General features: G+C 41.6%; 2 protein-coding genes and 1 long non-coding RNA gene across 7 annotated transcripts in view; 2 read left to right on the plus strand and 1 right to left on the minus strand.

Moving 5' to 3' along the window:
• The first annotated feature begins 2,000 nt into the window (after positions 1-2,000).
• Positions 2,001-5,254, plus strand: LOC133890563 (uncharacterized). The gene is made up of 4 exons (XM_062330996.1): positions 2,001-2,624; positions 3,098-3,994; positions 4,400-4,549; positions 4,678-5,254. Exons 1-4 carry the CDS (start codon positions 2,595-2,597, stop codon positions 5,044-5,046), a joined length of 1,446 nt encoding a protein of 481 aa, XP_062186980.1. The 5' UTR covers positions 2,001-2,594; the 3' UTR covers positions 5,047-5,254.
• Positions 5,255-5,809: 555 nt separating this feature from the next.
• On the minus strand, positions 5,810-8,650 carry LOC133890564 (uncharacterized). Its single transcript, XR_009904073.1, has 3 exons — positions 7,361-8,650; positions 6,997-7,036; positions 5,810-6,641 (listed from the first exon to the last, which is right to left on the minus strand). It is a non-coding gene; the product is annotated as an uncharacterized LOC133890564 (long non-coding RNA).
• A 34-nt stretch (positions 8,651-8,684) lies between these two features.
• Positions 8,685-13,714, plus strand: part of LOC133890561 (uncharacterized) — a 45,878-nt gene continuing 40,848 nt past the window's right edge. The window contains exons 1-4 of one of the 5 annotated variants that reach the window (XM_062330981.1): positions 8,691-9,238; positions 9,716-10,612; positions 11,048-11,197; positions 11,332-11,906. In XM_062330981.1, coding sequence (XP_062186965.1) covers positions 9,209-9,238; positions 9,716-10,612; positions 11,048-11,197; positions 11,332-11,700 — 1,446 coding nt within the window. In that variant the 5' untranslated portion in view covers positions 8,691-9,208 and the 3' untranslated portion in view covers positions 11,701-11,906. Of the gene's footprint in view, positions 9,239-9,715; positions 10,613-11,047; positions 11,198-11,331; positions 11,907-13,714 lie in introns of those variants that run through there. The other 4 variants (XM_062330993.1, XM_062330989.1, XM_062330995.1 and 1 more) reach the window with 4 other exon arrangements.

Here is a 13,714-nt window from a genome sequence, read left to right on the forward strand (position 1 = left end):
CCTGGGCAATAGTCAGATGACACGTGGGACCTTCGCTCTTTTCACTTCGGCTCGGGCCCCGAGATTACTAGCGGATTGGCGCGTCTACAGAATATGACAAAAGAAGATAAAAAAATTATATTCATCGACAACTTAATATTTATTTATAAATTTATTAATATTTAACACATTATTTAATTATGAGGAAAATAATATTATTTTTATGCATACATATAATTTTAATACGTAGACGATAATAATACGAACCTAACAAAATTTGTTTCATATTTTTTTAGTTTTAGTTTTTTTCTGTGCATTTAAATTATTTCAACCCAATATAACTATTATACCTTTCGCTATTTTTCTGAAATTTTCAAAAAATATATTATACATGTAAATATACGGATACATATATACATACATACACATATACGTAGGACCTATATAAACAATAACTACAGTACAAATGCTACAGTAGATACAGTGCCTTAGCCTACGAGAGTCCTTCGAATCTTAGCCGGTTAATATATAGTATAGATATGGCTTCATTTCCTACGGACGTCGACGAGTAGTTCGTCGACCAGCTCCGCCCTCATCCGCGGTCCAAAACTTGGTAGGAAGATTCCATGAAACCAAAACGCCGGTTCTGCTCCTCAAGCTAGACACCCCATTACCAATGCATTCGATTCCCATCAAATGTCAGTAATGTCAGTAAAAAGTTAGACATTATCTCAGTAAAAAGGTTAGTAATGTCCACTAAAAAGTTCTCTAGTCAATGTTTTTAATTTGGAGTACACGTTTTTTTCTTATCAAAATTACTTTCAGGCTTCAGTAAGTTTCCATCTCCCTTCTATCTTAAGACTAGAGATACGCTCAGATGATAACGAGGAGGACCGTGTGATGTGACACGAGAGTTTTAGGTTTGTTTGTTTCAACTAGAGATTCTAAAAAACAGTTTATAGAAGCTAAATTGTGAAAAGTTGGATTATAAAAAGTTAGATTATGAAAAGTTTTTAGACTGTAGATTCTAAAAAACTTTGATGGACAGTTTAGTAAAATGGACTTTCACAATCTATCAAAAGTTACGAAAAACTAGCTTCTCATATTCCCACAATCCAACCAGTAGATTTTAAAAAACTATAATCAAAAGCTGTCTGTTTGTTTTAACTTCGAATTGTAAAAGCTAAAAACCACAATCCAAAATCGAAACAAACACACTTTTAACGTACGTGCCTCCTCCAAGAGACACGTGGCACCTTGTGAGGATTCCTGTCTCGTAGGGCTTAGGATGCTAACAGGTACGATATCCGCGAATAGATGCTATATAAATTTATACCTATAAGCTAATTTTCATTCTATCTATTACTCGTCACAAATAAAAATTAATACCTGTATGACACCATCGCAGGCACGCTCGTATGCCTACCCATATAGTTAACATGTATTGAAAATAAGAACGAGTATGTAACAATAATATCATCGAATTAAACATGCATCTCAACTAAAATAATAAATAAGTATCTCACATATATATAGTATGCGTATCACATTAATATATTATCACATAATACTTATACAACACAAACAAATATTATTCAACAAAACAACAAATTTAATCATACAAATAAATATCAACGAAGCATAACTAAGCAACGAGGTAGTTATTATTCTGAGTCAACAAAAAGTGATGTAAGATTTTTTTTCAATGTCTTCAAGGCAGGACCAGAAGCTATTATTAATGACTTTTTCATCATCTTAATCTACAATCAAATTATCACTAAGTGAGTCCACATGTCAGATAAGTGGAACGGATACACGGACAAAATGATCACGAGTAAACATATTTTATAGCTATATCTCTGTACCTACATTTATACTCACGAGTAAAAAATTACATCACAAACCTACACAGTTAGAGTTTTTATACACAGATAAAATGTATCCATTACCATCCACCTGCTCTCGGGAGATAACGGCGACCTGACTTGGGTTGGCATTCGGAAAACAGAATTACTCCACTATTTTGAGGTTACCCTGTGGGAACCTGGCGGACACCACGCGCACGCGACACGTGCTGTGCGAGGAGCACCATCGTCTTGTCGCTGCTGCGCGCCTGAGCAACTACCCGCGTGACACGCGTCGCCTCCGCCGTTCGACTTCCTCCTCGCGAGCGTCGTTTTCCTTGCGGCGTGTTGCCGACGCCGAGCGCCGGGTTAGGATTCGGGTGGGGATCTCTGTCCGGCGGGCTCTAGATGGATGGCCCGGGACGACGGCCGACCTGGCGGTGATGGCGGGCGGCGGGGGTGTCCTCAGCTGGCTGCCACCGCCCCCGGCGTCCCCCCTCGTCTCTCGGTCAATCGGGGTGGAGATCCAGCCGGACATTGATTGATTTCTTCTTCTGGGAGTCCGATTCGATTTGCTCTTCCTTTGGCTCCACTGTGAACAGTCAAATCCGAATCTCTCATCTTCTCAAAGGTACGTTTTCGGCAGAACTACTTCGCCGCTTCGGAGGAGGAGCTCGCGCCTTTACAAACCAACTCGAACATTGGATCTTCGACGTATTTGCACCACAGCTTCGGAGGTGCTGAAGCCCCTCCAATCAGATTGGATTATTCATGGAGTTGAATAATAACGGAATAAGCTCCGTAAGTCTTGTTATCTTTGTTTCCACCGCATCTGCTGTGCGTTGTTACTTCTTCACTAGTCATCGTTTAGGTTCAGCTGCTTTATAATATGATAAAACCAGGATGTTTTCTTGTGCTGGTGAACCAGGATGTACACAGGATTACTATCTTTTAATGTCACCCGTTGTCATCAGGGCTCTTTATTCATATTTATGTTTTTAACTTAAGATTTAAAATGAAAGGCACATGGCCTGTTTTTATTAGGAAAAAACAAGAGTAGCCTTTACACTGTACAAAAAGGTCTGCTACTCACATCATATATAATCAGTTATCAAAATAGGGTTTGTAACAAACACGTGATGCAATACAGTACTCTTGCTGGATATGACTCCTGTCACTCTTATTCGATGACTATTTTTTGGTACATACAACTTTATGTATCTTGTCGTTAGTCATTTGCTAACTGTGTATGTGGATGATCTATTTTGTTGCAGAACGTGGAGAATGAAGATAGACTCAGCATATTGATTGATGATCTTTTACTGTCTATCTTGGGAAGAGTTGACATAACTACGACTGTAAAGACAAGTGTGTTGTCAATGCGGTGGAAACATCTGCCATGGTTTCTCCGTGAGCTCACAATTGATGTCAAGGATTTCCTACTTGTCCTGCAACCAAACCCCATTGAGGATGAACACATGGATAAAGCAATGTCATCGCTTAGTAAAGCGATCAGGAGCTTCTTGGCTACCCCTCGGAGTGAGGGTGCCATTACAAGATTGCAACTTAAGATCTACTTGATCAGTAACTACGCATTTGACATTGGCCCTCTAGTTAGTGAGGCAATTGACACTGGGATCTTGAAAGATTTGGACCTTGCTATTTTGGATGAAACGGAAATTCTAGACTGCACGGATGAGCGTATGCTACAACGAGCTGGTGTTGTGGGAGACTTTTTTAGTGATTATCCTAGTATATTTCATTGCCTCACAAGGCTATCTCTATACAACTTGTGCTTTGCTAAATGGGACATCAATTATCACCTATTTGACTGTTGCCAGCAACTACAGCATCTGTATCTCTCAAATTGTGATGCAGGGAGGTATAGGGTGTGGAAGATAGATGCGCCGGATTCAAAACTCAGTATTCTTCAACTCAACTTTTGCGTGTTGGGAAGACTTGAGATAGTTTGCCTGCCAAAACTGGAGCGTCTCGAGTGGGATACTTGGCTTTGTCCCCATGCCCCCCTGTCATTTGGTTTTGTTCCGTCCCTGAAGGAATTATACCTCATATGCGCTATAACAAGAGATGTGCAAGGATTTGTGTTAAGTGAAGTTCTACGTGATACTGCAAGCATACATACTATGAAACTAGATTTCCAAGGAGAAAAGGTTAGTCCATGCACATTTTTCGTGGTTTGCTATTATCATTAGCATTGTTGTTTTTAATGCGCTTCTAATTTTAAATGATTTACAACAAAGATCTATGTTCGGTGTTAAGTAACTTTACGAAAGTTCACTAGTTATATATCATGCTTGCTCTAGCTGCCTTGGTTTTTTTTTTTGTTCCAATAATTCCTGTTTTTGGAGACATCTAATTAATAAGAAAGAGCTAATCTATTGAGCATGGTTTATGCGAGACATGTGGGTATGGCGATACTTTTCTTGTTCTTGTTTTTGTAGTGAGTTGATCTCTATACATGCAAAACAGCATTATGTTCTTTTTCTTGTTTTCTTCATCTTTGTTGCAGCGCTTGATGAAAATGGAATTCTTTATTTGTTTTTTTTTTCTGTCAGCTTTGGATGCAACCGGAAGGAAAACAACCTTGCACTGCATTCAACATGCTAAGGAAGCTATCTGTACATGGAATTTTCGTAGAATTCAATCTACTATGGATGAGAGTCCTCCTTGAAGCTGCACCATTCCTTGAGATGTTTGATATTGAGGTACATTCATCTATTTGCTTTCCCTCATCAGTTTTAGTCTTATATGTTCTCTATGCAATGCAAGCTTATTAGTTTCAAGAAACACCTCCAATTATCACTAAGAAAATTGACTTGTTTGTGCCTATTAGATATGGGAACATCCATGCTTGATCAACGATTCAAAGCAAAGTTTTGGGGAGAGGACGAATCCCTTATGGAAGGTACCTGAAATCACAAGCCGCAAAAACTCTTTTATGAAAGGGCTCCAGATTACTGGCTTCAAGCCGCTGAAACAACAGATCGAATTCATAAGAGCTGTTATGCATCAAGCTCCCAATTTGGCCACGATTGTTCTTAAATATGACGACCCTTGCGAGGACTGCGAAAAAATGGGTATTTTTCCGCCACGCTCTTCTACTGAGTGCGTGTTTCCAAAGAATAAGGATGAGAGAGATATGGTGGTCAAGCTGCTCATGGGTGGAGTCTCCTCTCGCGCCCAGATTATCTTCTATAATTAGAAAGTGCAATGCCAGAATCTGGCGAGTTCAAGATCTTTCCGTGCCTACCGAAAAATAAATTCCTATTTAGAATCAACCTGACTGAAATACCGTTGGGCTCTTGTAACAGGAAGTAGTAAGTATATCATCTTTGTTGGAGGTTGTCGGTCGTTCTAAGAAATGCACTTTTATCCTTATTATGAATAGAAGTAGGCGAAATGTTCGTTTATCCTTTCTCTGATCATCGCTCATAGTGTGGAAGTTGTAACAAAATAGGTAGTAACCTAAATCATCAAGACATAAGTACAATATCAAAATACTACGGTTAGAAGTAGAAGATGGGAATCAATTGGTACTCTACATTTTCAATTAGAGTGCAAAATTATTAAGCTTCAGAACCTTCTTTGTCAAATCTACTATGCCAATGAGATGAACAATATTACGGAAGGAGAGAGACCAAGAACAGTCGCAGATCTTGCATATATCATTAATTTGTTAAATATTAGGGAAGGAAAGGAACAGAAGGCGTGTCTAAATATTGTGGGAATAAAAGATATATTGAGCCCCTTCATAGTTACAATTTCAGCTGATGACCCTCCAAAACAAATTACAGCTTATGACGATTTGAGTTGAGAGTGTGGGACTTTCTTGCTGCACGCCGACCTATCCACTTTATTAATCTGGAAAAGTAAATAGTAAAAAAAAAGTTGAAATGCGAGCAAAAGGTCTTGTACACGTTGCATCCTTCAAAAAGTTGTCGCTACCGAATGCTCCGAACTGAAGCCAATGTCTTTGAACTGAAGCTACCAAACTCAAAGATACGAAATCCTTGACAGTTTGACCGCAGAATTTCAACTACGTGATGTCATTGCAAATGTTTGCGATTGAACCTCCTTTTTTGAATTCTCACAGAGTACATCAGTGCAAACTACAACATTGCTGAATTATCAGCATGATGAACTGGAGAGGCAAACATGTTCCCCCGGATGTCAGAGCAAACGAAATCCATCCCACGTTCAAAAAAGAACCCATAGCTGGCACTGTAAAATTCTACCCTGAGACACAACAACTACTGCTGTCATGTGATAACAACCTACGGTATTTTCCATAATGTGACCGACAAGCAATTGTATTAGGTGGTGGATCTCACATGCTTGCGCTGGTACAAAAGAACAATTAGGTGTGCTTGATCGGAACATCAGGACAGACTCCATTAGGTACAAGAGCACGGAATCAGTTGGTGGGAACGGAGCTCTTCATTTTGCTTCAAACAATCTCTAACATGCAAGTATCTTCTGCAAAGTTTCGTGCAGCAGGAAATGACCAAGACCGCCGGCAACACACCTGGTTTTCCCATTGTATTGTAACGGTCATGGCTTCTTGGTAAGATGTAGACAAGTCTGAGTTCTCCTCAAACAGCTTTTCTATTTCTGATGATTCATAATCAATCTATCCAATACAATTATAAACTCAACCACCACTTAGGAGACTTAATTCAAAAGAAAAGGTAAGAGGACATCAAGCACCTCCATTAGCAGCTTCTGGCGGCTTCCCTCTAGCTTCTCAACCATCAAAGCCATGTCATGTAGCTGGTTTTCAAGTTTTTCACCATCTTGCTGTCATAATAAGAAACTGGGTCAATACCTTGTATAATTTGCACGAAGAGTTCAACACAACTAGAAGAATACTATGAAACAACACTATAGGTGCAAGTAACTGTCCTAATCAGCCCTGTAATTTTTCTTTTGAGTTTTGACAAAGCCATCATGACTTAAGGTGCTCAACCATCCATCTTACTTGTTATCACACATAATCTCAAGGTTATCTTGAGTCCTTGATGAATATGGCCATAGTAAGTTACTAGACATGTGTAGTGAAAAGCACCATACCAGAACATGGGTTATGCAGTATACATGTATAAACATTATATTTTGTTAAAATTAACAAACTGAAATATGTTAGGTACATTACCATTGAAATGCCTTGCATGCAGCAAACTCAGAAGCGTCCTCTGCATGGAAGGAAAAAAAAAACTTGAATTCGAGGCATATATAATGAATGCAAAGATATATCCAGGGAAATGCTCAGCAAGTGTGTGCTTATTTTGAAGGCCACACAGTTTCATGAATTGTTGCCTCAGCAGGGACTCTTCAGCTAATTTTTGTTGCTCCTGTTGCCTTAGCAGTGACTCTTGCTGTGGTTGTCATTTTACATGTAAAGATTACAGAATAATGAAAATGATGTAACACTCAAGCAGAAAAATGATGTCCAATCTGTCGGTTGATGCCATTAATCTACAGGTGCAAAGAGGAAAATGGAGGATGAGGAGAGATACCGGCTCGGGTCTTCCTCTTGCCGAAGATGAGGCCATGGTGGCGGGTGCTCGGGCACCCAGCATGCCGCCGCCGCCGCTCGTTACACCACGCACGTCGCTCCCCTCCGCCCCACCGCGCATGGCACTGCACCTACGGTGCAGCATGACGCCGCAGCTCGCTGCGCGGCGCCGTGCTCCTCCACCCCCCTGCGCTTGGTGCCGCAGCGACGCCCTGCATGCCGTAGCCGTCCTATGCACCGCCATGCGCCACGCGCCTCCGCCCCGCCCCACGCTTGGTGCTGCTCCCCTTTCACCCTGCCGCACGCCTCGGCCCCATCGCTTGCCACGCGCCTTGCCCCCGCAGTGCGTTAGGGCGCCACCCGGGATCGGAGGAAACAACTCCGAGGTAAGGGCGTCACGACCGCCTCCCTCCGCCCCACCGCACGTGTCACCACCGGCCTCACCGCAAATGCCGGATCGTGAATCCTAGTCGATGGATAGCAAATGAACTCTCCGGCCGGATGCAAATTAGAATGTTAGAACGATAATGAAATATTACTCTATTTAAAGACATACAAGTGCAGGTAATTATTTTTATACCATGTATTTTTCTCCCTAAAATAACTCTAATACTATCGTACTACTCATTTATACTATCTATAAATAAGTAGTATCATGTTTAATCTAGACCGTTGAACTTAAAAATAAATAGCCCATATTAATTTTTAACCATCGTAAATTTCTTCAAAATGAAATGTACTGATCAGACAAAAATTTGTTGGTGCAATATTCTGCCGAGTGTAGTCGTCTGTTTTTACCATACATTTGTCCAAAAATAAACGATATATATCACGCATATGTCCTAACCACATTTCATGTAAATTAGTTAAGATCATCTCTAACAGGTATTTTAAAATTTCATCCTCTATAACACTATTACAGTATCCTCTAACACTATTATTTTCATCCTCTGTAACAGTATTCTCTAACACTATTACAATATCTCTTATTTTTTCTATCTTCAATAGCTATCTTATTTTCTATCTTTCGTTACTTTTCTTCCCCCTACAACCCTACATGAATACTCAGTAAATAGTATTACCACTCCTCTCTCTCCTCCCGCATATTTGTGGCACCGGCTGGTACGGCACTTGCTGCGCGTATGTGGAAATTGCCTTTGCTAGAGTGCAAATCCGGCAGCTGATGGGGGAAAAGGATGGCACAATGATGCTACTCGGTATTTGCCGACTCTCCTGGAGTTACTCTACAGTAATTAACGTTAGAAAATTATTCATCTACTCATAATTTACTGTTTTCTCGTGCATACCTGAAATCAGGGGATCCGGATCCGCTCACCCCCTCCTTCTGCCGACTGCCACCGCCCCCTCGCCTCTCGGTCAATCGGAGCAGAGATCCACCTGGACATGAATTGATTTCCTCTTCTGGGAGTTCGCCATGTCCGCCAACTGCGGCTCCTCAGCCGGCTGCCACCGCCCCCTCGCCTCTCGGTCAATCGGAGCAGAGATCCACCTGGACATGAATTGATTTCCTCTTCTGGGAGTTCGATTCGATTTGCTCTTCCTTTGTTCCACTGTGAACATCTTCTCAAAGGTAATATAAGTTCAAAGCAAGACGGTTTACTTTCTTGTGTATGACTCGATTTCGGAATAACTGGGATATCTGTTTTTTTTTTGGGTGGGGACGCTTTATAAATAAACTCGAGTCGAGCATCGGGTTTTCGGCAGAGCTACTTCATCGCTTCGGAGGAGGAGCTCGCGTCTTTATAAATTAACTCGAACATCGGATCTTCGACATATTTGCACCACAGCTTCGGAGGAGCTAAAGCCCCCCAATCAGATTGGATCATACATGGAGTTTAATAATAATGGAATAAGCTCCGTAAGTCTTGTTATCTTTGTTTCCGCCGCATTTGCTGTGCGTTGTTACTTTTTTACTAATCATCGTTTTGGTTCAGCTGCTTTATAATATGGTAAACCAGGATGTTTTCTTGTGCTGGTAAACCAAGATTTGCTCGACTATTTTGTGGCTTTTTAGTGAGAGGATACACATGGTTACTACTTTTTACTGTCACCAGTTGTCGTCACAGGACTCTTTATTCATATTTCAGTTTTTAACTTACTAAGATTTAAAACAAGAGTATCCTATAAACTGTACAAAAAGGTCTGCTACTTACATCGTACATAATCAATTATTCAAAATAGGGTTTGTAACAAACACGTGATGCAATACAGTACTCTTGCTGGATATGACTCCTGTCACTCTTATTCGACGACTATTTGTTGGTACATACAGCTTTGTGTATCTTGTAGTTAGTCATTTGCTAACTGTGTAACTGAATGATTTATTTTGTTCCAGAACGTGGAGGATGAAGATAGACTCAGCATATTGACTGATGATCTTTTACTGTCTATCTTGGGAAGAGTTGACATAACTACAACTGTAAGGACAAGTGTGTTGTCAATGCGGTGGAAACATCTGCCATGGTTGCTCCGTGAGCTCACAATTGATGTCAAGGATTTCCTACTTGTCCTGCAACCAAACCCCATTGAGGATGAACACATGGATAAAGCAATGTCATCGCTTAGTAAAGCGATCAGGAGCTTCTTGGCCACCCCTCGGAGTGAGGGTGCCATTACAAGATTGCAACTTAAGATCTACTTGATCAATAACTACACATTTGACATTGGCCCTCTAGTTAGTGAAACAATTCACATTGGGATCTTGAAAGATTTGAACCTTGCTATTTTGGACGAAACGGAAATTCCAGACTGCACGGATGAGCATATGCTACAGCGAGCTGGTGTCGTGGGAGACTTTTTTAGTGATTATCCTACTGTATTTCATTGCCTCACTAGGCTATCTCTATACAACTTGTGCTTTGCTAAATGGGACATCAATCATCACCTATTTGACTGCTGCCTGCAGCTACAACATCTATATCTCTCAAATTGTGATGCAGGGGGGCGCAGGGCATGGAAGATAGATGCGCCGGACTCAAAACTCAGTGTTCTTCAACTCAATTTTTGTGAGTTGGGAAGACTTGAGATAGTTTGCCTGCCAAAACTTGAGCGTCTCGAGTGGGATACTTGGCTTTGTCCCCATGCCCCCCTGTCATTTGGTGTTGTTCCGTCCCTGAAGGAATTATACCTCATATGCGCTGCAACAGAAGATATGCAAGGATTTGTGTTAAGTGAAGTTCTGCGTGATACTACAAGCATACATACTATGAAATTAGATTTCCAAGGAGAAAAGGTTAGTCCGTGTACATTATTTGTGGACTGTTATTATCATTAGCATTGCTGTGTTTAATGCGCTTCTAATTTTAAATGATTTACAACAAAGATCTGTGTTCAGTGTTAAGTAACTTTACAAAAATTCATTAGTTATATATCATGCTTGCTCTGGCTGCCTTGTTTTTTGTTCCAATAATTCCTATTTTTGCATATTGTATTTATAATTGCTTGGAGGCATCTAATTAATAAGAAAGTGCTAATCTGGTGAGCATGGTTTATGTGAGACGTGTGGGTATGGCAAAACTTTTCTTGTTCTTCTTTTCGTAGTGAGCACAGTTGATCTCTATACATGCAAAACAACAATCTGTTCTTCTGTTTCTTGTTTTCTTCATCTTTCTTTGTTTCAGCGCTTGATGAAATTGGAATTCTTTGTCTGTTTTTTTTTCCCCATCAGCTTTGGTTGCAACCGGAAGGAAAACAACCTTGCACTGGATTCAACACGCTAAGGAAGCTATCTGTACATGGCATTTTCGTAGAATATAATTTACTATGGATGAGAGTCCTCCTTGAAGCTGCGCCATTCCTTGAGATGTTTGATATTGAGGTAGATTCATCTATTTGCTTTCTCTCGTCAATTTTAGTCTTATATGTTCTCTCTGTAATGCAAGCTTCTCTTACACAGTTTCAACAAACACCTCCAATTATCACTCAGAAATTTGACTTCTTTGTGCTTATTAGATATGGGAACATCCTTGCCAGATCAACGATCCAAGGCAAGGTGTTTGGGCAAGGACGAATCCCTCGTGGAAGTTGCCTGAAATCACAAGCCGCAAAAACTCTTTTATGAAAGGGCTCCAGATTATCGGCTTCAAGCCACTGGAACAACAGATAGAATTCATAAGAGCTGTTATGCAGCAAGCACCCAATTTGGACACCATTGTTCTGAAATATGATGACCCTTGCGAGGACTGCGAGAAGATGGGTATTTTCCCTCCACGCTCTTCTACCGAGTGCGTGTTTCCAAAGAATAAGGATGGGAGAGATATGGTGGTCAAGCTGCTCACGGGTGGAGTCTCCTCCCGCACCCGGATTATCTTCGGTAATTAGAAAGTGCAATTCCAGAATTTGGAGCGTGTTTAAGATCTTTCTGTGCCCACAAGAAAATAAATTTCTATTTAGAATCAAGGTGACTAAAACAGTGTCGGGCTCTTGTAACAATAAGTAGTATATCATCGTTGTTGGAGGTTTGCCAGTCTTCAAGAAATGCACTTTTATCCTTATTATGTAATAAAAGTAGGCGAAATGTTGGTTTATCCTTTCTCTGATCTTCATCTCTCATAGCTGTAACAAAATAGGTAGTAACCTAAATCATCAGGAAATAAGTACAGTATCAAATTAACACATCTCTCCAATAATCTTTTACAATACTATGGTTAGAAGTAGAAGATGGGAATCGATTGGTACTCTGCATTTTCAACCAGATTGCAAAATTATTAAACTTCAGAACCTTCTTTGACAAATCTACTTTGTGAATGAGATGAAATATTATGGAAGGATAGAAACGAAGAGCAGTCGCAGATCTTGCATATACAATTAATTTGCTAAATATTGGGGAAGGAGAGGAACAAAAGATGTGTTTAAATATTGTGGGAATAAAAGGTGTGTTTAACCCCTTCATAGTTACGATTACAGCTGATGACCCTCCAAAACAAATTACAAATTACCAAACTCAAAGACAAGGAAATCCTTTACTACAGAATTTCAACTATGTGATCTCATTGCAAATGTTCACGATGAACCACCTCTTTTGAATTCTCAGAGTACATCAGTGCAGACTACATCATTGCTAAATTATGAGCATGATGAACTGGAGCGGTAAACATGTTCTCCCGGATGTCAGAGCAGATGAAATCCATCCCACGTTCCGAAAAGAACCCATGGCTGGCACTGTAAAATTCTCCCCATAAACACAACAACTACTGCTGTCGTGTGATAGCAACCTACGGTATTTTCCATAATGTGACCGATAACGTAGTTCCACTGGTAATTAAGTGTGCTTGATCAGAACATTAGGATAGACTCCAGTAGGTACAACCATACAAGAGCAAGTAATCAATTGGCGATGGAGGAGGGGGAAGGAGAGGAGGAAGGAGCAAGGCAGCGGGGGGAAGAAAGGATGAGGAGTGGCGTGCTTTTGGAGGACTCACGAAGACTCTGACGATCCAAGGTATTTTGCTAACGTGGATCAACAACAGGATGAGACCGTAAGAGCATCTCCAATAGCTCCCCTAAAACTCATCACTTATATCTCCCATATAGGTGTTCTCCTTAAAAGATTCCTCTATATCTCTTCGCTCTCCAGTAGATCTCCTAAACCTCACCCCCCCTAAATCTCTATCTCCTATATTTTATTCATATCATGTGGTACTTGGCTAACTTGGTCCGGCATGGCGTGCACCCAGTGTTGCGTCGCTCTGGACGTCGACGGGAACGGGGACCATGGCAGCGAGGCTATGACGAGTGAGGAGGCGGGCGTCGAGGTGCTCCCTGAGGCAGGGGACTCTCCCATCGGGTCGTTCACGTGGTAGAAGCCAGCCGAAGAGGCTGGCGGTGGGCACATGGCCAGGCTTCGGTGGCGGGGCTTTACACCAGTGATCGGAGGTCAGAGACGACACGTGTGAGCCCAAGCAAGTGACGCACAACTAGTTAGTCAAGTGGCGGGGTTGGGCGGTGGTGCGAGCTCTAGGCGGTTGCTCCTGGGTGCTGAGGCGATGCAACACGCTGACCCTCTGCTCTAGGTCGCGGTGGCGTCAGGCGGCTGCTCCTCGGCGCTGAGGTGATGCAGCAGGCCAGCCGTCTGCTCCGGGGGCTGATAACTGTCTGCACACGGGAGGGGCTATACAGGAGGCGCGCGGGAGGGGGTGAGCAAGAGGGGGGCAACCGGATAGAGGATGGCTTCGGTCCCCTAGATTCGGGGGATGAGGTGCTCGGTTTAAGGGACCTCTAAAGATAGGAGATCGGATAGGGCACCTACTGGAGAGCATTTTTTGCTTAAATCCCCCAAAATTTAGCTATAGAGGTCCAGATGGGGGTTTTGCTGGAGATGCTCTAAGCCCATCAG

The sequence above is a fragment of the Phragmites australis genome, chromosome 14 (assembly GCF_958298935.1).
Source record: "Phragmites australis chromosome 14, lpPhrAust1.1, whole genome shotgun sequence".
Taxonomy (NCBI): Eukaryota; Viridiplantae; Streptophyta; class Magnoliopsida; order Poales; family Poaceae; genus Phragmites; species Phragmites australis.

What these genes read in the sequence shown, in the direction of transcription:
- LOC133890563 (XM_062330996.1), top strand. Translation starts at nt 2,595, where the DNA reads ATGGAGTTGAATAATAACGGAATAAGCTCC. An exon ending in ATAATAACGGAATAAGCTCC is followed by an intron (nt 2,625 to 3,097) that starts GTAAGTCTTGTT and finishes ATTTTGTTGCAG; the next exon opens with AACGTGGAGAATGAAGATAG. An exon ending in TTGAGATGTTTGATATTGAG is followed by an intron (nt 4,550 to 4,677) that starts GTACATTCATCT and finishes TGTGCCTATTAG; the next exon opens with ATATGGGAACATCCATGCTT.